We start from the raw sequence: 22,162 nt of genomic DNA on the forward strand, positions 1-22,162 counted from the left end.
GGCTGGTCGGTGCCCGGGCCTCGCAGGTTTGGTCGCGGGTCAGGCTGGAGGTGCTGGTGCGGGGCCGTGCGGGGGTCAGGCCGGCAGCAGCCCTGGCAGGAGCCCTGGGAGCTGTGTGCCCACCTGCCTCGGTCTCTCCTTCGCGCAGCTCTTGTGCCTCCGGTGACAGCGAGTTCCCCGCGCAGTCCGCCAGACCCTGTCCGCGATTAGTATCCCACTGGCTGGCGTCCGTCTGTGGGCACTTTGCTGTCTGGGAGCGACATAGCTTCAGAAATAAGGCTTTGCATGCCTCATAGTCCCGAGCATCCCGTTCACATCTCTCCCTGAGAGAATGATCTGTGGGTCTAAATCCCTTTCCAGCTGCCAAACTCAGCAGGTTCTAGTGACTCCCTTCCCAGCTAATTTGACAATGTTTTCTTACGTGGGGATGCAGGCGGTACTGACAGGGTGTGAGGCACTTGCCTCTTGCAGCAGGAAAAAGTGCATTGGTCGTAAGTGGGTGTGTGGTTCGCTGAGGCAGCTGGCACCGAACTAAGAGGATTGACACTATGGAGAGAGTTACGTTGCCCCAGACTCCATTGCTCAGCCCCAGTCAGTGAGCTTTCTGTAAAATATATAAGAGCCTGTGCTGGGAGGGAGCAGTCCTTCCACAAGGCAAGGCTGTGATGCTTGGCAAGAAGGGAAAACAGCTCTTTGCTACTGTTAGATCTTCTCCATGGGCAGGACTGTGCCCTGCAGCCACAGTTTAGTTCTTGTTCCTTTCAGCTGGAGGCTGGACAGTCCTCTGTGGTTTCAATGCAGCTTCCTGTCACTGGCTACCCTGTGCAGTGTGTGCCCCAGCAAGTCTAGGCTTGTTGCTTTTCTATTCTTCGACAGCCTTGAAGGAGACCCACCCCCTTATTTAGAGGACAGTGCAGGATGTGAATGTGTTTTTCTTAGAACTGGAAAGGTGGTAAGAGAGGAAAACCTTCCACAAGTACCCTTTTCTCACTGCATTGCTCTGCTGCCTGAGAGCTGAGCTGACAATTGAGAACTTCTGTTGGCCTTTTGCCACCATAAGCACTGCTGTGGTTAGGAGCTGAGCTAGAAGGCAAGGAGACGGCTATTGCCCTCTACAAACACATGCAAATAGGTGTCCAGAGGAAAAGGAAGTGCTTACTGTTGCCAGCCCCATTTAATCTGACAAAGTACGTGGCTTCCTGCAGGCTCCAGCCCTTTCTTCATCCTCTTCTCTCGTACCAAATCAATGGGAAAATTACTTCAGTATAGCTAGACACTGTCTTTGGATAATTGGAATGCGTTGTGGTTGGAGTGTGCTTGAGGAGTACCTGGGCCTTTCTGTAACAACCCAGTTGGACTTCAGCCCTTCCTGGGAAAGTTTTTCTGAACACATTGCATACAGACAGTCCCAATAAAGTCTGGTACTCCAGAACTGCCAGGCCAGTGACTAGTTTGCTGTACTTCAAAGAAATCATTACCTTGCTTCTTTATGTCTGTAGTCCTTTCTTGTAGAGAGAAGATACACAAGGATATGTAAAGGAGTCAATGAAAAACTAATTGAGTGAGGGAGGGTATCAGTATGCAGGAGAGGAGGCAGTGACTTTTGTTCCCAGTCTCCTATTTCTGTGCACATTGGGTGAATGGAAGCTGCTGGATAGGGTGGGAGTGGGATGCTGTTGGTGGCATTTTGTGGGTCATGGATGGGTGAGGGGGGATACTTTAAATCATATGCTAGCCTGTGCCTTTTTGAAACTGGAACTCTCTCTCTGTGTGACTGTTAGCCTAGCCCTATTCTTTACTGTCAGTAAAAAAAAAATCCCCCCTGCCCTGACAGTATTACCCCTGTGTTCCACTTTACTTTTGTCCTCTGGTGCTCATGATGTGGGATGCAAACAGCAAAAACAAACCATAAGGAAAGTTCTAGTTGAGTGTAGGAAGGAATGACAGGAGAGGGTGGGAGCTAACACAGTCTCTTTCTGCCACTTTCTCCTCTCTCTGAAATCCTCAGCACCAGCTGCAGAGTATCTGGGCAGCTGGTGCCTGTAGAAGTCCTCATGGGCACAGCATCTAACTCTTCTGTCTTGTTTCATTCTCTGACCAGGCAGAAGATGGGAACATCGAGTACAAGGTGAGTCTTTTTGAGGTTGGAGAAGGTCTTCCTCCCAGAGGGTTATTTTGCAGTGAGTAACTTCACCGAAGACAGCCTATGGATAACATGGACAAGGAGGGGACGGAGAAGTGGACACTCTACTAAGGAACTACCAGTCATCTTCTTTGTCTCTGTGTCTAGCAATACCCAGTATGCTGAGCTTGAAGAGTTTGATCTCAGTACTCCTTTTTAGTAATCTGTTTTAAGAGATGAGGCCCACTGTGTTTTTCCTGAAATGTACATATTTTGAGAGAGCTGCAGGTGTCCCTGATAATGATTTGCCACTTCCCTGTGGCTGCTCTCAGTTGCACCTACTTGGCTCCTATCACAGATGAGTCCCAGAGTGCTGTCTTTACCCCCACAGCAGGCAGGGTGCAGATCCCTTTGTCACAATGCAGAAAAGTTCTTCTGCCACATGTATGCACTTTGTGAAACCCTTTCTCACCTGTCCCATAGCTTCTGTGCAGACAGTAACACAGGCTGTGCTTTCTAGAGGTGGGTCAGAGTTGGAAGCATTGCTTCATAGTATTGTGAGTTGCTGGCTTGGGCAATTAGATTCCCTCTGAATCCAGGCTGTGACTGGAACTCCCCCTCTGTTAAACAGCTGAAGCTGGTGAACCCCTCACAGTACCGCTTTGAGCACCTGGTGACACAGATGAAGTGGCGCCTGCAGGAGGGCCGCGGTGAGGCTGTCTATCAGATCGGCGTGGAGGACAACGGGCTGCTGGTGGGCCTCTCAGAGGAGGAGATGCGCGCCTCGCTCAAGACCCTGCGCCGCATGGCAGAGAAGTACGTGTTCCTTTTTGTCTGCAGGGCCCACAAGCACCAACAGCCTCCAGCAGAGAGGCTCAGCCCCAGGAGTCTGCTCGGCGGCCAGTGGCTCCATTCTAAAAAGTCCCTGTATGACTGGAATTCCTTCTGTCATGAGGCTGAGGAGGTTATGAAGGAGGTTATAGGGCTTTTGTCTGGAAGCTTGAGGCTTCTTGCCTGCTATCACCACCTTTTATCCCACTCTCTTTGTCAATTGTTATTGTAGAGGTGCAAGATCTGTTGAGTACAAGTGTGTCTCACTCCTTCCTTTCATTTTTGTGGCAGGGTTGGGGCTGACATTACAGTGCTGCGGGAAAGGGAGGTCGATTACGACAGTGACGTTCCAAGGAAGATAACAGAGGTGCTTGTCCGAAAGGTGCCTGACAACCAGCAGGTAGGGACCTGGGACTTGGACATCTTCTCCTGCTGGAGACTTAAAGGCTTCATACAATCAGCTTCCTTTTGGGATGGGAGCCCAAACCCTAGAGGTCATAGATTGGCCCATAGCAGATGCTTTAAAGAGCTGCCAGAGGGAGGCTTGATGATAACACTGCTTGTGTCCAAGACTGTGGTTGAGGCTGGTATCAGTGGGGGAGATTGCCTGGATCAGAGGTGAAAAATTATTTCATTTCTATGGTAGTGGTTCTGATGCAGGCCAGTGTGCAAACAAGGAAGGATTTAGAGGTCCTGCTGTAGCAAATGGCTTTTTTTGTGATATCAAAGGCTGGTGTGTCACATCACAACTCTAGGGTGTATCACGTCTGCTGGGCAGTGGTTTGCTGGGACCAAGAGCAGAATCTGAGCAAGATTACACTGCACAGTGTCCCTCATCTAGGGATGCTCTCTGAGGTGCATCTCCACTGCGATGTAGTGCTCATGCACACGCAGCACAGCAGTGATTAAGTTTCATGATTTCTCTCTTCTTTTACCTGTAGTTCTTAGACCTTCGAGTAGCTGTGCTGGGAAATGTGGACTCAGGGAAGTCAACACTCTTGGGTGTACTAACACAAGGAGAGCTGGACAATGGGCGGGGCAGGGCACGCCTCAACCTCTTCCGACACCTCCATGAAATCCAGTCAGGAAGAACATCAAGCATCAGCTTTGAGATCCTCGGCTTCAACAGCAAAGGAGAGGTGAGGGGAGTGGGCTGCTGAACTCAGAAAGCTGGAGGAGAATAGGACTACCCTCCTATTACAACTGTGAGTGGGACATGAGAGAAGAGAGGTGGCACAACTCCATGTCCCTTAGGCTGAACCTGAGTGCTACTCGTCGATTTGCAACAGACATTGTATGTTACACCCATGGTGGATGATCTCTCCTTACTGATTCTGAGATCAAAGTGGGTAGATAAGAGCTGGGTTTTCTTCACTTCCCTGCTGGGGCTGCCTCTCTCACCAACTCCTTGTGTTCCTCAGGTGGTAAATTACAGTGACTCCAGGACAGCAGAAGAGATCTGTGAAAGTTCTTCCAAAATGATCACTTTCATTGACCTGGCTGGCCACCACAAGTATCTGAAAACAACCATCTTTGGCCTCACCAGCTACTGCCCAGACTTTGCCATGCTGGTGGTTAGCGCCAACACTGGCATTGGTGAGTGTTGCCCTGCCTGCATGGATGAACAGCAGTGTGTGAAGAAAATTGAGAATGGTGGGAGTGGGTCCTTTTTTGCTGCAAACAGCTGTCAGAAGAAAATATTAGTCTGGAAACCTTTACTGATTTCTTGTAAGCCAGTGTGTATGAGTGCCTGGGAGGGGAGTAGAGCTGGGATCCTTTTACCAACTGTAGACTACATTAAACTGTATCCTGGACAGAAAGGCTTTTTTTGGAATTTGGGGCTATGATTGTCAGAAAAAAAAACAACTTTGACATATACTTAGGGGTGCTGAATCCTGAAGCCTTGTAAAAAGGCAGCTGGAGTTCTCCCACATCTATCTGTGACATTTTTGTGGCTGTTTTCTGGCAAACTCTAGCCCAAGAATGAAAACTGCTGCATCTTTTTGAAACAACCAGATCAATCACAAAAATTCTTTGTGGTTTTTATTTTTCTAGACTGATGTTTGGTTTGTTTAAAAGAGTGATTTTGCTTTTTCTTTGCCTGATGGACTATGCAGTTACAGGGAAATCTCGAGAGTGGGCCTGTGGGGTGGCCAGGAGATGTAGCCGTGACATAAACAAGCAACAGTGATGACTGCTGCTGCACCTACGCTCTCACTTGTCTCCTGCAGCGGGCACAACGCGAGAGCACTTGGGCTTGGCCATGGCCCTCAAGGTCCCCTTCTTCATTGTCATCAGCAAAGTTGACTTGTGTTCAAAAGCCACCGTGGAACGGACAGTGAAGCAGCTGGAGAGAATCCTGAAGCAGCCAGGCTGCAACAAGCTCCCCCTGCTTGTGAACTCAGACGATGACGCTGTTACTGCAGCACAACAGTTTGCACAATCTCCCAAGTAAGGCACCATTCCTTTCTTCTTCTAGGAGCAGGCAATTCAGACAAGGCTGCCATGCAGAGCTGGAGAAGGGCAACCACAAGGGGAGCTGACCAAATCTTGAAAATCTCAGCTCCTCATCAAGCTTCCTACCTTTGCATTCTCCCAGAAGGCATTTTCCCCTCCCAGACCTTTTTCTGGGCTCTGGGAGCAGAAGGTGCCCAAGGCTGCACTGGAGTTACTTCTGCATGACAGAAGTGTGGGCTGGCAGGGGATTGGTGCCTCAACCAACTGTTGAGGCAGGGGTTACTGCAAAGCTGTACCTAGCCCTCGTGTTTTAGCCACTTGTCACTGTAGTCTCTGTCCTCCTGCTGATCTCAGTAGATTCAGAATCCCAGAAACCTCCCGCAGCTTCACTCTGGCCTTCTGCTTACTTCTGTCTATTTGTGTCTGACAGCATCACCCCAATCTTCACGCTGTCCAGTGTTTCTGGGGAGAACCTGGATCTCTTAAAAGTCTTCCTCAACATCCTCCCTCCACTGACCAACAGTAAAGAGCAGGAGGAATTAATGCAGCAACTTACAGAATTTCAGGTGCGTAAAGGTAGTCTCTGATACTGCAGTCATTGCTGTGCCATGGGAGAAGCTTCTGGGGAATCTGGACACCATGGGTAGAGATGTCATGAACTCCTGGACTGTTGGAAGACATTAAGGAAAGGACTCGGTCCTTGAGAAAAATGTGGTAGGCTGGGCTGTGTCCTAACCAAGGGCTGTCTGTCTCAGGGATAAGATTGTTTCTCTGGTTGCCACTTAAAAGGCAGATATTCCTCTAATGGGAGGGTAGTGGGAGCTGGTTAAGCCCCTAGACAGTGTCTGATGACCAGCAGAGAGCTCACCTCCTTCACACAAGGGGAAGGCAGCTTGTCTTCATTTCTGGAGTGCTGTTTCACAGCTGTCTGTCTGAGCAGCTTATTCTTGTCGCCTTGCTGCAGGTTGATGAAATTTATACTGTGCCAGAGGTGGGGACTGTTGTGGGAGGAACTCTGTCGAGGTAAGTGAGGCCAGGCAGACAAGTGTGGATGTGACTGGTTGCTGGAGTTCCCTCAAGGGTAGAGTGCCCCACTGCAGAGGTGGAAGCTGGGCGAGGCTCAGTCCTGACTGCTGCCAGGTGACTGGGCCAAGTGAGGGTAGAGCCCTACAGGGTGCTGGGAGGTGTCATGAGCAGACCATTGGTCACATGGTGGCAAGCAAAGAGTCTGCCCTAAAGTTGCTGGATTAGGAATGTGTTGTGTTGCATGCTGAAAGAAGGCATCCAGGAATCCAGAGTTGGCAGAGGTTAGCCATGATCCCAAGGCATTGCTTTCCTCCTTCGTCAAGCAGAGGGAGGGAATGTAGTGGGCAAATCCTCCCATTCCAACAGGGGTTAACTACATGCTTCCCCCTGAAAAGGCAGCTGTCCCTCCATGTCCGGGAGCAATCAGAGCAGTTTGGCTACCAGCACATCCACACAGAACAGGCACCATCTGAAGTCTCTCCACCAGAAACAATGCAGTGTGGCAGAGCACTGTGGGTGGAATGGCCCCTATCTATACCTGAGACTCTTGGAGTGATAGTGTGGCTTTCCCTGCTGTAAGAAACCCCTGTTCTCACCAGCTCTGTATCCCTGTTAGTTGGTCCCGGATAATAGTCCAAAGACACTCACTTCCTTGGTGCTGGGGAATTTGTGCAGGTTGATCTTGGAGGGTGAAATGTCTTTCTTGTCTCCTGATGAACTGTGTCCTGCTCTTCTGCCCTGGGCAGTGGGATCTGCCGAGAAGGGGAGAACTTGGTGGTTGGTCCCACCGATGATGGGAAGTTTCTCCGGCTGAAGGTGTGCAGTATCCAACGGAACCGCTCTGCCTGCCGTGTGCTGCGGGCTGGGCAGGCAGCCACTCTGGCCCTCGGACCCTTTGACCGCTCCCTGCTGCGCAAGGTGAGTCCTGCTGTTGCCAGGTTGTTCACTGGGCAGGACTGGAGGCTTTCCCTGGAGATCCCCCATTGGAAGGGTGGGAATGAAGGGGAGGAAATGGCCAAGCTACAAAGTAGGATGAGTACAAGGCTGAGAATGGGATGTAGCCCCAGTCACGGAGTGGAGATGTGTTTGTGGTTTTGCGGGCTGTTCAGAAGCAAGGGGACTGGCCCTACCTAGTCTGAGCTTTGGGTTGTTCTGCAGGGCATGGTAATGGTGAGCCCAGAAATGAACCCCACCATCTGCTCAGTGTTTGAAGCCGAGATCGTGCTGTTGTTCCATGCCACAACTTTCCGGAAGGGGTTTCAGGTGACGGTGCATGTGGGGAATGTGCGACAGACAGCTATCGTAGAGAAGATCCACGGAAAGGTAGGCCATAGGAAGGAAGGGGAGGAAAATGAACCTTCCCTGTGGGTTTTTTTGGGGATTCCACCATGCCCTGTAGTAAAGCTAGGGGCTACTGTTACTTTGAGTAGCTGTGTCTCTTCCTAGGAACACACTCCATCCCTTGATCCTGCCCCTTTGGTTGCTTTTCCTCCCAACATGTTAAAGAATTCCCTCCCACAAAACAAACAGCACGATGAACTACAGCAAGACTGTGAATAGAGGTGAACTCTCCAGAGCTTGTATCTTCCTGTCCTTCCATATGCGTACAGTAATGGGAAGGGCTCAAGCCATGCAGTCTGAGGAAAGCAACCTGCTCATTTGCTTTATCTTACCATCCACATGCATCTCTCCTGCATGCATTGGTTTGGGAGGTAGGTCTAAGCTCTCCCATTTTTCTTTTCAGGACAAGCTGCGGACAGGAGAGAAGGCAGTGGTCTGTTTCAGGTTCATCAAGCATCCTGAATACTTGAAGATCGGAGCCAAACTGCTTTTCCGTGAAGGAGTCACCAAAGGTATTGGGCATGTCACTGACCTCCAAGCCATCACCACCAAAGAAAATGGCCTGGAGGAGTCCCTGGGGCTTGGACAGCTGAGCTTCTGACTACCAGCAGGTCAGAGAAATCTCCACTCACCAGCACCTGGGGAGAAGGATGGGAGCTCCTGTGGCTTTCTGAGAGATGCCTGGAGCTGCTGCTGTCCCATTCTAGAGTGGATGTACCTCCTCTGCACTGTGAGATGGAGCCTGGGAGAGTCTCTCGCATTCAATACCGTACATGGGGCAAGTTAAGCATGTTCTCCAGATCGCCTGCAGCTCTTGTTACCCTGCCCTTCTTCAGAATAGATCAGAGGCACCTGCAGACCTGGGCAGGCAAGTTCTGGCTTTGTTTACTGTTTGAAAATTGCTGGTTGGGAGGAGCAGAGCCCTTGAAGATGAGCAACAAAGGGACGTTTTCCCATCTCTGACACAAGATTTGGTCCCATTTCTGCTCTCTGAGCACTGGGTTGATAACAGTCCTCTCCCAAGTCATCCTGCAGCACATCCTTCTGGGCAGAGGATGGAAGAGGCCATGCTGCCTACTGCAGGGGCTTGGCTGAACCTCTCAGAATGCATTCAGGACACTTTTTAACCATTTGAATCTTGGTTGGCTTTAATCTGCTGTGTGTCCATTTGTGTGTTGGTTTTGCATTATTCCAATCTGAGTGTCTTACTGTTGGACAAATGTCATGTTCCTCACTCACATGTACACATTTCTTCAGCATCCTGCTTTCTGACTCCTAGGAAGCTGTGGCTGCTCTGAGTGGCACAGCCTCCTGAAATAATGTCATGAAGACAGTTTGTACTTGCATCTGTTCCTTGCAGCAGCTGAATGGGAGGCCATTCTGTGGAGCAGAGCAGGGCCTGGGCCTGTGCTGTTGTGAGCAGGTTGTTCCATGGATGTTCAGCTGATGGTGTCATCTGCACATTGGTAGCAGTGGTTTGCAGTGGGCTCCCTGGTGTGGCTTTTCCCAGCCCAGCTTGCTCCTCACACACTTGCCTTAATGTGTGAGGAGGACAGGCTACACAAAACCAGGTGACTTATGTTGTTTAGATGTGATTTGACAGTGACATGATTATATTTCTGTTTCGCCTGGAGGAAGAATTCCTTTCTTTCCCTTGCCACTGGGGGTTGTTGTCAGAGGAAAGCTGATGTTGCCAGCAAGGACTCTGTACGTAGAGTGGAACACATTTGTCTCCCACTCCCTGTTATGCAGCTCTCCTGTGTAACCTGGAGGATGCAACAAGGTCTGTAAAGTTGTACATAGGCTTTTGGTTTTATTGTTGACTGTTAGACCAAATGTGTCTGCTGTGAGCAACAGGTCTTCAGCCAGCCCTGCCACGTGGCGTGGTGGCCTGCTAGCCCTGACCAAAGAGAAGGGCAAGGGCCTGTGATAGCACTTGGACACCCAAAGAGCCCTTCTGCCATCCTGAGAGCAAGTTCTGCTTCTGGGCTGCTGGCACAGGCACTGGCTGTGGGGCTGTGCAGATCCGTGGGCATCGCAGAGCCGCACTTTGCAGTGGGAAGGGCTCTGGCAGGTGAGGAGGGGGCGGCTGCACCCTGTGAAGAGACTGCTGAGGTGTGGGGAAGCCGGTGAAATGGTGGTATAAATGAAGGGAAGGCAGCTCAGGAGTGACCTGTCCCTTGGAGGAAGCACTGATCCAGCTGAAACTTCTGCTGTATCCCTATCAGCCCAGCAGTGAAAAAGGAGCTGCTGGCTCAGGGTCACTGCCCAAGAACGATCCTTTTTTTCCCATCCTGGCAGTGGGCTGGGTATTCCAGTGACACAGTCTTTTCACCAATGCCTGCAGGCCCCAGCTGCCAGTCTTCCCTTTGGTGCTAGTGGGTCACAAAGAAAGATACCGGGGAGTATGGAGGGGGAGCTCCAGCTCTTTGCAGCAGCCCTGGTGTTTTCTGCTCCAAAGTGGGCATGGGGTGCTGTGACCTTTTCTGAAACAGCCAATGGCTGGTCTCACCTCATCCCTGCCATCTGTGGCATGACTGTTCTTGGTGCCATGCTCTTCATAATTGCTGTTTTGTTGTCTTGAATTTTTCTAATGCTGGGGGTTGTCCCTGTTCCCCAAGCATCTATATATAAATGTACAGAATAAAGATGTTTTATTGAGCTTGCTGTCTGAGTTGTACAATAAGTGAGGGTGGAGCTGGGCCCTTACCCTGCTGCCCTTGGGGCTGAATCACAGTAGGAGATGGCTACCCTTCACCCGTTCCTAAGCTTCCTGCATTCATTCCTATAAATACCAGTCCGTGGTGTGGAAGGAATGCACGCGCGCTGCTGTTTACAACCCTGCGCTCCCGGCTTATCTGAGTAAGCCTGGGCGTGCAGCCTGAGGTGACAGGCAGCCACGTCACCCTGAGCACAGCACTTCGTGCTGTTGTGGGCGGAACCGGCTGTGGTGAGAGCTTCCTCGCAGTCACAAATTCCCCCAGAGCCTAATTAAAGAGATGCTTTCTAGGGCACACATCTAACCTAGATGGTTTGTTTTTAAAATAGCTTTGACCTTATCAAGGGGTTTGCGACTGCCTTCTCTCCATAAGAACGGGTTGTTCCCTTGGGAAAAAGCAGAGGCAGGAAGGCTTCCCTGTGGAGGGAAGGGATTTGCCTCTTCTAAACTTGTTTTTGTGTCAGGTAGTGGCATCTGCAGAGTCTGGTCCTGCCAGGTACTTTGGAAATGAGACGTACCACTGTCACAGGAGCATGAGGCAATCTTGCCAGACTGGTTACTGTTTCTCTTTATGTGAGGACTTAAGAACACTTGTCACTTTGAAACGTTCTGACTGTCATTAGTGGGAGTGACTCCATAATTCCTTCCTCTGATGATTACCAGCAGAGCTGCATGCACCAGAATGAGCTTCCTGTGTTTCTTGAAATCTCACAATTGTGTCGTCAGGTATGAGACACTCCCCCAGTAATGTAGCACCTTCCCAGCACAGGCTGTCAGCTGGAAGGAGAGAGCAGCTCAACAGCTGCAATTAGGATGGTACAGTCCAGAAAACAGCACATACAAATAGAGCTGCAGTTTGCATCATTATCTGCTGCCTCAAGGCTCTCCTCCCCCCTTCCCCGAGGAAGGGAAGCCTGCAGCTGATGAAACTCCATGCAATGTTTCCTAACCCCACCCAGTGCTGCCTTGACGTGGCACGTTCCTTCCCCCTTCCCTAGGAACCAAGTTCAAATTATTGGCAGCAGTGCTTCTGGCGGGCTCCGGGCAGCTTGTGGTGTAGCACAGAGCTGAGCCCTGCCAGGCAGCTGAGGGCAAGCACTGCTTTTGCCCTGGAGCCTCTCCCACCCTCTCTCATTGCCTACTTGTCCCTTCACAATGTTCTGCTTTGTTGGCTGTGTAATTTGTGGGGCGCTGGGGCAGCCACTCTGATGTGAACTGTGGCCCAGAGAGCTGAAAAAGTCATTTGGCAGAGCACAGTCAGAACAGGTACCTGTCAACAAGTTGCATCTAGTATCACTCAAGAGTCTGGGAAGGAGGAAAAACGTGGTTATACACTTTCTTTGGCAGAGAAGAGCTTTCACAGTGGGCTGTGTGACTCTGGCACGTCCCCTTCCAGGAAGACTCTAGCAGTAGACTGTTTATGTGTCTACAGCAATTATTAGGAATTAAAACCAACATTTCCAAAAGCCCACCAAAAAGTATGCCTGTGCAGCTACTGCTTCCTCAAATCTTATGGTAGGAGTAGTCTTGTGTGCTCCTGAGCTGGTGATAAGCATCACAAAATAGACTGCTACACAGACGAAATTGCAAAACCATCTATAACAAAAAGGGAGGGAATAAAAATCAGTCTTCCAGGTAGGGAGGGGAGAAGGAACCACAGGGCTAAGCTAGCATATATAACTTATACAGTAAGGGCAAGGCCTGCAAATGCAGCAACAGAAGAACCACCATAAGGTGAAGGTTTCACACTGAGTGATTGGAAAGGAGTTCAAGCCTATGCTTGGCTGGAGATTCCCTGGGATAAGCCATTGTGGCTGCCTTTTACAGGAGGAATAGAATTACTGAGCAGTGATGCTATGGAAATACCTATGGCAAGAGATGTGGGTGAGAGTACAATGCAGCTTCTAGTAGCACCAAGCAGGCAGAGGCAAGCTAGCTGCCACCAGCTAAACTGGGTACATCTAACATCATACACAATTCACAAGTTCCAGTTCCTTTTAGACGTGGGGTAGAGATAATTTATTAGACTTTTCTGCATTAAAACTTGACAGGCAGTATAAAAAGTTTTAACTGTGATTAAAAACACCAATTCTTTGAAAACACTGATTGTTTAAAAACACGAGTCTTTAAAAACACCGAGTCTTTAAAAACACTGATTGTTTAAAAACACCGAGTCTTTAAAAACACTGATTGTTTAAAAACACCGAGTCTTTAAAAACACCTAATTTGGCTGGGAGTTATGGAGGTAAGCGCTTAAAGAAAAAATCTAAAGTTCTTGTCACACCTTCTTTGGGTCGTTTTGCACTAGATCCTGCTGGAGTTTTGGGCTTGTTCTTCGCCTTGGCAGGAGACCTGGAACCTTCAGCCTGTGGGTTGGAAGCTGCTGCTGGAGCCATGGCAGCACTGGACTTCAGAAAGGAGCTTTGCAACTCCAGAGCAAAGTGGTAGTCCATGTGCTCTGGGAATTCCCACACCAGCACAAGCTGGCCACACTTATCACAGCACTGCTGGTCTCCTGGCGAGGCAGGAGGCAGCGGGACAAGCTCAGGAGAGGGTGGCAAATTCTGCTCATTTCCCTCCACAGATGGCTGTAATTTCAGAAGGGTCCTGGAGCTGGGTGGAGTTGAGGGTGTTTGTGTAGCTTCTGATGGCAGCTTCTCACAAGGAAGCCTCTTGTAAGGAGAAGTAGGGCTGGCATCACTGGGACTCTGCTTCACAGGGGACTCCAGGTCACACTGCACAGAGGCAAGTCTAACACCAGCTCTCTCCTGGTGCTCTGGGGAGCTGGGCACAGGTGACCCTGCAGTGGTAGCAGTGGGCAAGCTGGTTGCTGCTGCTGCTGCTTGTAATGGCTGCTGTTCTGCTGCCTTTTGGAAGAATGACTCAATAGCATTAGCTGGCTTCTGCCTATGCTCTTTGCTTGGGCTTCTAAAGAACTTGACCCTGGCCCTCCCAGAAGATGTGGTGTTTTGGCTCATGGTGGCAGTGCCATCAGGCTGGGTGTCACCCATCAGGAAGGTGGCGATGCCTGCAGAGAGGGTGGCAGGCTCTGTGAACTTGCTTGCTGAGAGATGAACTGATATCAGTGGTGGAGACCTGCACAGGACAGACCAACATCAGCTCAGACATCAGCCTGGGAAGCAAAAGTCTTTTGAGGTGAGACTTCAAGCCACATAAATCACTCACAGACGGGGGAACTGTAGTGTCTGGCAAGAGGTGGGAGAGACGTTTCCTCTGACAAAACATTAGTACTCCTACCTCCAGAGCAGACATAGCAGGGTGCGTTGGGTAGAGTAGACAACCTCTTCCCAGAACAGCAATTCCTAAAGGGAAGGGCACTAGAGCAGGGGCAGACAACTGCCAGCCTGGACTTCCAGTCCACGACAGGACAGAGCTGCTGTGGGACAAGATGAGAAGGCCCTAAGAGAGCAGCAGCCTTGTCAGAGCCTAATGGACAGTACCTTCCTGCCTTCACAGCAGAGCAGAAGGAAGGAAGAAATGTTGAAGGTGGGAGCTGTGTACTTTCATTTTCCTTTCTGCCCCAACGACCTGCTCCCAAAAAGCACCTTTGTCCTTACGGTAGGAGAGCAAGGCCTCTGCAGCCCAGCAGGGCCAGGACAGCCTCGCTCCAGCTGGACACCCCCCAGCTGGTAGCAATCATCAGCTTCAGAAGTCAGAAGTGTCTTGCCACATGTGGGGCTAGGAGAAGGCCAGGCTCTCATAGCTGTCCTATGGATAGGAGGTTGCTGCACGCCACCGGGAGGGTGCTGGGAATCACTTTCCCTGCTCCCCAGCGTAACTCTCACAGGTCTCTGGCTCAGCCAGCACCTCCCACAGCTAAACCAGCCCTGACAGGGAGGTGACTCATTTTGTCCCACACTCACCATGCTGCCTGGTGCACCCCAGCCGCATTGCAGTTTTGGATGAGGGTGAAGGCGTCGTTGCACATTTTCTGGGCGTCGTAGCGGGACAGGGCGCAGAAGCGCGACACACGGGTGTCCCCTTGCTGGCGGATGACTACCATCAGCTGCCGGGCCACGCGGCGGTTCTGCAGGGAGAACAGAGCAGAGATGAGCTGTGCTTCCAGCGACTCCTGCAGGAAGGGGCAGGAACGGCCGCGGGGACCGTCCCCTGCCCGGAGCCCCGCGTGACCGCCCGACAGTGCGGTGGGACAGTGTGTTCTGCTCGGCCTGATCGCCAAGGAATGGAACACACAACAGCAAGTGCTTGTACAGCTGTGCCACACAGCATGGGAAGCAGTTAGTTGAGGGAAGCCTTGCTTTCCCTCAAAGGCAGCTGCGCCACTTTTCCTGGCACTGCTGCAGCGCCAAAGCTGGCGGATTACTCTCTCCCTGGCCTGCAGCCCACCATCCAGCTTGGAGCATATCGTTTCCTCCCACAGCCCACAGGCACAGCTACATCAGCACAGGGCTTGTAAGGGAGCAGCAGTGCGCCAGGAGGAAGGTGCAGCGTCTTTCATGTCCCTGCATCCTAAAGCACAGGACAAGGCTCGAGCTTAGCCCTGCAGTGTTCTGAGACAAAACCATCCTTCCAGCCATGCTCCTGCACACCTTGTTGCTTGGGACGCCTCAGCACATAGGCACACATCTGTGGGCAAGCAGATTTCCTCCCTTGCCACACACCACCTTCAACTTCCTGCAAACCACTCACAGTGCAAATGCACTGCGTGGCTCCTGTCTCTGTGCCTCCCCTCCTTACCTGGCTCCTGTCCTTGTTCAGTCTGGATTCCAGCTCCAAGGCCAGCTGCAGGAGCCAGTGTTGCACCTGGACAAAACAGAAGTAACAGACAGTTTGGGCCTCTGCTCCCAGCACTGCCACAACACAAGAGCAACACTCCTCAAAGCGGGGAATGCTGGAGGGGGATCAGACTGGAACGGACACAGACTATCACAAGGCCCCACATCTGTAGTACTCTTGGAGAAATCAGTCCAGGTGAGGATTCAACATGACAGGCAAGGGCATTGTAGATACCACACAAGCTTTGCAGCATTACTACTAGACTTTGCCAAGTAATCTGGGTCCTCTGTCCTGGATTTCTCTTTCCATCTTCCTACAGCTCAGTGGGAACCTCACCCCAGCTAATAGGTAAAGTGCATCTTCCCTCAGTTTCAGGGCACAGTTGCACAGAAAAGCAGCTTTGCAAGCTAGTCTCAGTTTTTAGTGTTCTTATCTTCTCCAGTGTGAAAGCCAAGCCTTGTGCTACGTGTAGGCTTCTCCTACCGCCTTCTGTGTGGCCAGGGCTGTCCTCCCAGGGAAATTCTTGCTGCAGCCAATAGACTGGGGCAGGTACCGGTTTTTGACAGGTTCCTCTTCAATTCCTCTGCACAAGTCATAGAGCCAGGACCTGAAAGCCACAAAGAAAGCATGAGGTGAAGGCAGCTACAGACAAGCATCACTGGGCACCATGTCAGCCTTCTGCTGAGCCACACTTTCAGCTCTGTGCAAGCTGTGACTCTGCCTTTCATTCTCAGCTCTGCAGTTGCAGCCGCAGCTGAACAGCCTGGATTCCTTCAGGCCATAAGTGCCTGTCAGCACAACTCCTCCACCTCTTCCTGAAGTGGCAACAATTCGCCAGTCTGCAGGGCACCTCAACTGCTGCTCTGGACACAGAAGTGGTGTTTCAGGCTCCAGTCCAGCCCTGTAACTTCCTCTGTGATGGGACTGTCAAGACTGCTCTCTTCCAAGCCTGCTGGGAGCCATTCCACAGCTTTGTCCCATCCTTGGACACTGTAGAGGAAGGCTGAGGAGCTGGCTGACAGGCAAAACACTATCCTGAGGAGGGTGCCTGGGAGAAGTGAGACTGGAAATCTGTTGTGGGCCTGCCAGACCAGTGTTCTCAAAGATGTCACTAAAGATTTACCTTCCAACCTTCCTAATAACAGCAGAACCACCTGTGACTGAAAGGGAGTCTCAGTTCCTGCCAAGTTGTGGTGAGTGGTTTATCATTACCCAGTTTTGTCTCCAAAGTGAGTCTGGAGTTCAATCTCACTGAACTGTGTCAGCTGCCCGATGTACTCTACTCCCAGGATGTCTGTGATAGCAGTGCCAAGCTTGCCTCCCAGGTTACGGCTATGAAAGAGAAAGGAAGAAAAAGAGAAAACTGAAATGAAGTATCATGTGGAGACTATGACCAGTCTTCTTGCAATCAGGACAGCTAGAAGCACTCAAGAACTAGCAGGACAATAGGGAACTCTTGGCACCTAACAGCTCTTCTGCTCACAATAAAAGGACAATAGGAACTGAGGTAGGAACTGCTCCTTGGTTCACCCTATTTTAGTGCTTCTCCCTCAGCTTTATCTTCAAAAATTGATCCCAAACCATGCTCTGAGGAATACCTGACATGTGCCCCACTTCCTCCTACACAGACACACCCCCCTCTTTCCCAGACACAACCCCCTCTGTCCCTAGCAAGACAGTGAAGGCAGAGAACAGCAGTGCAGGTCTGGAAAGCAGGATTAGGGATCTATTCTTCTGGAGCAAGTGGTGCTAGTAATGCTTCCCTACACCAGGACAAGTATTTGTGCACAATGGATGCTCAAAACCAAACCACATCTGTTCTCCAGGAGCACAGCTGTCACACTGGGGAACAGCCTCCTTGCCCCCCGTTGCTCCTGGCTTACACTTTTGCACCCCAGCAATCATCTTAAGCACAGTCCTTCCCAGGGAAAGGATGCCCACAGGCTGCTAATGGGCTCGTGGATTGTGGTCGCTTCACCACCAGGGCTGCAACTCTCAAGCACACTCCTCCTGAACTGTCATTTACAGCCACGAGGGATTACTGGCAGGATTCCCCCTATTTATTACTGCAAGCATTGAAGAGCACATACTGTGGAGTTCAAAGCCTTTGCTGGCTGCTATCAGTAAGCATCAAATTGCTCTGTGCTGAGGTGGCCAGGAACAGCCCCAAGCTGCACTAGAGCAGGCAGCTCCCCAGTACTTACATGCTGCTGACGGGCAGTTGGCTGAAGAGCTGCGGCACAAACCGTGCCGACACCAATGTCTGGCGGTTGGGCTTGTTTAACCCACAGGCCAGTTTTGCCAGTGTCTGTAACAGAGAAGAGGGTGGAAACCCTGTTATTACACACCATGCACTGACTTAATTGTGACTCTACCCAACGGCTTGTGCTGCATCACCTCTAAGAGCTGCCATCAGATAACTGCTAGGAAGATTGAAGAACACCATTGCTTGTTCCCAGGCAGTATCTGCCTTGGGAGGTGACATGCACTGGCTGGGTACTCTGGAAGCAAAGCTGGTGCCAGACTTCTATCTCAGCAAAGGGCTGGACTCCTGCTCCAGGTAGCTTAGGGGATCTCAGTCTATCTCACCTGTTCTGGCTGGCTTAGTTTTCCATCAGGCAAGCATTCTAGAGCTTCCATAGCATCCCCATAATACTCCCCAGGCTATGTCTCTCACTATGTCTCGCCCCTTCAGCTTCTGTGTTTATTTTGCTTCTTCTCAATGTCACTATTTTAATCTTCTCTCTGCAAGATCCACAAAAGGAAATCTGAAATATGCAGAATTGCTAGCCTGGAAGGGACGTTCTCCAACCTATCTGCCACACAGTTCCCCTTCCCACTCTAAGCTACCACAGGATCAAGAATACACAGACCAGCTTGAAATATGTTTAGCTGGGTGTTTGGGCTTTTTTTGAGCAAGTCTAATAATTTCCTCTTTCACTGCTTTGCCACACATCCTATAAGTAAGCAAGATCTCTTGCCTGCCTATTGAACTATGACTTTTATTAATAGCCTGTCTTTCAGGCTTATAATTCTTTTCTAGACAAAGTAGATTCCTTTTCAGATGTCCAGTTACTGTTTTTTCTTGTTTCACCGGACGCTCTTCCAAGTTTACCCACAGTAAGTGCTGCAAGCCGAACCAATCACTGAGACTTCACAGGGAGAAACAATTTACTTTTTCTGACACCTTCCATAAACCACACATGCTGAAACAGGATTTGCTGTTTCTACAAGAGCACTCGTATTACTGATTCATCCTGTTGCTTGTCCACAATAACTCCAGGGTACTTTCTGACTTACTGTGGCTTAGCCAAAAGCCTGCTGGTTGCTTTTCTGTAAACCACAAAAAGTCTGTGAGGAGCACAAGAAGCACTGTTTGGTGATTTCAGACTATTTCTGGGCTTTTTCAAGCCCAGAATTTTCAACTCTAATTTAATCCCTCAGAACTCTCACAGCCCAAGCCCTAAGCCCCATCTGTGCTTAGCATCACCTGAATTCATACAGCTGTTCCCTCTCTGTAGGCTTCAGTGAAAATATTGGCTCTTAGCAGACCTCAGACAGATCCCCCGAGGATCCCACTTTAAACATCCTAATTTGAGTGCAATTCACTGAATAAAATCATTATGGGAAACAGCAAGAATTTCTTCAGCTAGATGCATGCCCTTTAGACAACCTCAGTCATATCATGTTTTGCTACAGTATCATCAGCTTATGCAGCTCAGGGTGAGGTGTGTTAGGTTAACACCTCACATTTGCAGTCTCCCCTGAACATTCAGCCACTTATGCCGTCAAAAAGGGCACATAAAATCAGTTTGACACTAATGGTTCTTGACAAAACCACACCATTATCCTCCAGGTGCTTCCAAATAGCTCAGCTGATTGGTCTCATGTATCAGCTGGGTTCCTGGTGTACTCTGTCTAACAAGTTACCACACTGGGATGAAAACTCCCTTGGGAGAGTCTTCTGCAGAAAGAACATAAGCTTAAAGCAGGTAATCTCCACCTTGAGTTTCTGGCAACAGTGGCTGAAGCCAGAGAATGGATTTTACTGACACAAATTCTCAGCAAGTCGGAGGCAGAACACCACCAGTTTGGGGCACTGAGGCGGGCTCAGTTGCTTTTCCTCTTTCTGGTCAGTGAGTGTGTTTCCCGCTGGCCGCGCTTTGGGTGATGCTCAGCCAGCTGCTGAGAGCAGCCGCAGGAGCACTTGGTGCATGACAGCAGCTGCAGAAATAAACGGACTTTGATGCTGCAGCTACAGAAGGTTTCCTGGTGGTTTGCTGAGAGCCCCTAGCACTTGTTTCGTTCTGCACCTACAGGGGTGAGCTGGTCTGCACAGCCACCTGTAGGCTCTGGTAATCTCTGCACTGTGCTTGCTGCTGCAGATACACAGTTCTTCAGGGATAACACAGTACATCAAAATTTCCTTACTCCCTTAAAAAAATTAAAATGCTGGCCATAGAAAATGGAAGCTGAGAGGAGCTGCTAGGAATATCAGGGATGTTATCTGTTATTCTTGATTAAAGAGAGTAAAAAGGCAAAAATTGAACATCCCTTCCACTGGAAATTGCTACACCAGTGATCTTCCTCAGCTAGCTCATTTCTGCCTCACAGTCTGCTCTAGTTTCAAAGTATGCTGGTGCAGAATGAGCTCCAGTACCTGTGTACAGCTGGGGATAGTTCCAGTTGTTTCTGCAGCAGTCTAAGACTAAATTTATCTTCCTTAAACTCCAAAGCATCTGTTTGGTCTTTTTTTTTTTTTTTCAGTCAGAGTCTGCATTTTTAAAGTCATACCTATACAGATAAGCCCCTTTTCTGCAGAATGAAAGGGGTGCTCTCAGCAAACCACCCTGTGTTTCACCTCACAGGAAAGCCTCTGTAGCTGCAGCATTGAGTCCGTTTGTTTCTGCAGCTGCTGTCATGCACCAAGTGCTCCTGCGGCTGCTCTCGGCAGCTGGCTGAGCATCACCCAAAGCATGGCCAGCGGGGTACAGACCAACTGACCAGAAAGGGGGAAAGCAATCCAGCCCACCTCAGTGTCCCAAACTGGTGCTGCTCTTCTTCCGAGTTGCTGGGAATTTGTGTCAGTAAAAACCATTCTCTGGCTTCAGCCACTGTTGCCAGAAACTCAAGGTGGAGATTACCTGCTTTAAGCTTGTGGGTTTTTCACAGAAAATGCTTCTGGGGGACTTAAATCCCTTTTGTTCCTAGTGAGCTCACTCATTAGGGTACACCAGGAATCCAGGCAGTAAATGATAGGCCACATCTCTGGGATAACAACTTTTCTCATTTCCCGATGTCCTAAAATTTCTCTGAAGGTGTGATCACACAGGGTTGCATTCCCTACTTGGCTCATCTTCTAGAGGAGACTCTTAAGTGTGTATAGGAGAGCATCTACAGCATATTTTGATTCCACTACTCAGAAGAAATCAGGCTGATATGTTATGCACGTACCTTGTTGTGCGAGATGCCAGCTGAACACCTGAATCCGGTGGCTTCTTCTACAGCCACTCTAATTTCTTCCACAATCACCGCCCCCATGGTCAGTTGCAGGTCAGGACAATCAGGGTTATCGAAAGACAGTGACGCCAGCCACTCGTGCAAGCCACGTTGGCGTAGCTCCTCTAGGAAAGGGACACAAAGAGGACCACAAGGGGACATAGCATGGGTGTTCCTTGCTGAGCCCAGCAAAGGGACCAGTAGCATCAGCCAGCCCCAGCCAGCAGCCACAGGATTCTGTAACCGCATGCCAACCACAGGAAGGAGAAGCAGGCACCTTAAAATCCATGCACTGGGGATAACAAAGATCCCATTTACCACCCTCTTGCTTCAGGGGGAGATAAAGCAGCCTTGCCTCTGCTGATGGCATAGGGAGCGTCACCGATGCAGCACGAGAGGACAGAACGCGGGGGACGGCAGGGGTGTGGGGAGGTGCAGGGGGGGCAGAGGATAGCACAAAGTGGCACTGTGCCCCTTTCTCGCTGCGCTGTAAAGCCTCAAAGCGAAGCGGGTCCGGGTGCGTACCCTTCCCGCCGGATTCGGGGCCGGGGTCTCCGGGCAGTCCCTGCACGAAGGTGCTGGGCAGCAGCGCTGCGGGCACGGGCCCGCCTTGCAGGGCGCGCAGCCGGTCCCGGGCGGTGCCGGTCAGGTCCAGGTACGCCTCGTCGATGCTGGCGCGCTCGATGGCGGCGAACCGCGACAGCACCTGCATCACCTCCGCGCTCGCATCCCGGTACCTGCCGGGCGGCGGGCACGGGCTCAGCCGCCGCCCCGCGCAGGGAGGAGCCCCCCGCCGCCACCACCGACCCGCTCCCGCTCTCACCGAGTGAGGTCCGCCTTGCCCCGCGCCTGCGGCACCCGCGCCAGCGCCAGCTCCGGGCACAGCGCCCGAGCCTCCGACGCCCACATCCCGCGGGACACACCGAAGGCGCGCGCCTCGTAGCTCACGGCGATGATCCTGCCAAGACACGGAAGGGCAGTGCAGGAGCGGCGGGACGCTGGGGAGGGAGCCGGGGTCGCCACGGCCGCCCCGCCGACCTACCCGCCGCCTTGCCACTCGGTGTACTGCACCACGGCGCAGGGGCGGCCGCGCAGCTGCGGGTCGAGGCGCTGCTCCACCTGCATGAAGAAGCAGTCCATGTCCACCAGGGCCACCACGCGCTCCCGGCCCCGCGACATCCCGCCACCGCCGCCAGCGGCTCCCGCCCGGCGGGGTGAATGACCGGGAGCCCCGCCCCGCGGCACCCGTAGTCGTGGGTGTGTCGTTTCCCCGCGCGGGGCACGCCGGGAGTTGTAGTTCTCGCAGGGTGCGTGCCTGTCCCCGCCCCGGCGGCGCGCGGCGCCCGGGCCTCCCCCGCCGTCCTCTCCGCGCCCAAGGCGCATGCGCGGGAGTCGCGTCCCGGCCGCCC

General features: G+C 51.4%; 2 protein-coding genes across 3 annotated transcripts in view; one reads left to right on the plus strand and one right to left on the minus strand.

The window, feature by feature from the left end:
- The window catches only part of GTPBP2 (GTP binding protein 2), an 11,601-nt gene extending 1,163 nt beyond the window's left edge, over positions 1–10,438 (plus strand). For both annotated transcript variants that reach the window (XM_027641623.1, XM_027641624.1), the window contains exons 2-12: positions 2,102–2,128; positions 2,754–2,938; positions 3,245–3,353; positions 3,895–4,092; positions 4,375–4,549; positions 5,185–5,404; positions 5,841–5,976; positions 6,375–6,433; positions 7,183–7,354; positions 7,595–7,759; positions 8,181–10,438. In XM_027641623.1, coding sequence (XP_027497424.1) covers positions 2,805–2,938; positions 3,245–3,353; positions 3,895–4,092; positions 4,375–4,549; positions 5,185–5,404; positions 5,841–5,976; positions 6,375–6,433; positions 7,183–7,354; positions 7,595–7,759; positions 8,181–8,378 — 1,566 coding nt within the window. In that variant the 5' untranslated portion in view covers positions 2,102–2,128; positions 2,754–2,804 and the 3' untranslated portion in view covers positions 8,379–10,438. The remainder of the gene's footprint in view (positions 1–2,101; positions 2,129–2,753; positions 2,939–3,244; positions 3,354–3,894; positions 4,093–4,374; positions 4,550–5,184; positions 5,405–5,840; positions 5,977–6,374; positions 6,434–7,182; positions 7,355–7,594; positions 7,760–8,180) is intronic.
- A 2,053-nt stretch (positions 10,439–12,491) lies between these two features.
- On the minus strand, positions 12,492–21,950 carry POLH (DNA polymerase eta). The gene is made up of 10 exons (XM_027641691.1): positions 21,796–21,950; positions 21,577–21,711; positions 21,279–21,490; positions 20,709–20,878; positions 17,459–17,562; positions 16,467–16,586; positions 15,738–15,861; positions 15,216–15,281; positions 14,381–14,544; positions 12,492–13,592 (listed from the first exon to the last, which is right to left on the minus strand). Exons 1-10 carry the CDS (start codon positions 21,930–21,932, stop codon positions 12,734–12,736), a joined length of 2,091 nt encoding a protein of 696 aa, XP_027497492.1. The 5' UTR covers positions 21,933–21,950; the 3' UTR covers positions 12,492–12,733.
- Between the last annotated feature and the right edge of the window lie 212 nt (positions 21,951–22,162).

This window comes from Corapipo altera, unplaced genomic scaffold (assembly GCF_003945725.1).
Source record: "Corapipo altera isolate COAL_440 unplaced genomic scaffold, ASM394572v1 48b, whole genome shotgun sequence".
NCBI classification, from domain to species: Eukaryota; Metazoa; Chordata; class Aves; order Passeriformes; family Pipridae; genus Corapipo; species Corapipo altera.

Bases quoted from the DNA above. Each gene is read 5' to 3' on its own strand.
- POLH (XM_027641691.1), bottom strand. From the start codon at position 21,932: ATGTCGCGGGGCCGGGAGCGCGTGGTGGCCCTGGTGGACATGGACTGC. The intron at 15,862-16,466 runs GTAATGATAAAC...TGTGGCTTTCAG, and splicing joins CACTTTGGAGACAAAACTGG to GTCCTGGCTCTATGACTTGT. The intron at 15,282-15,737 runs GTAGGAGAAGCC...TGTTTTGTCCAG, and splicing joins CCCTGGCCACACAGAAGGCG to GTGCAACACTGGCTCCTGCA.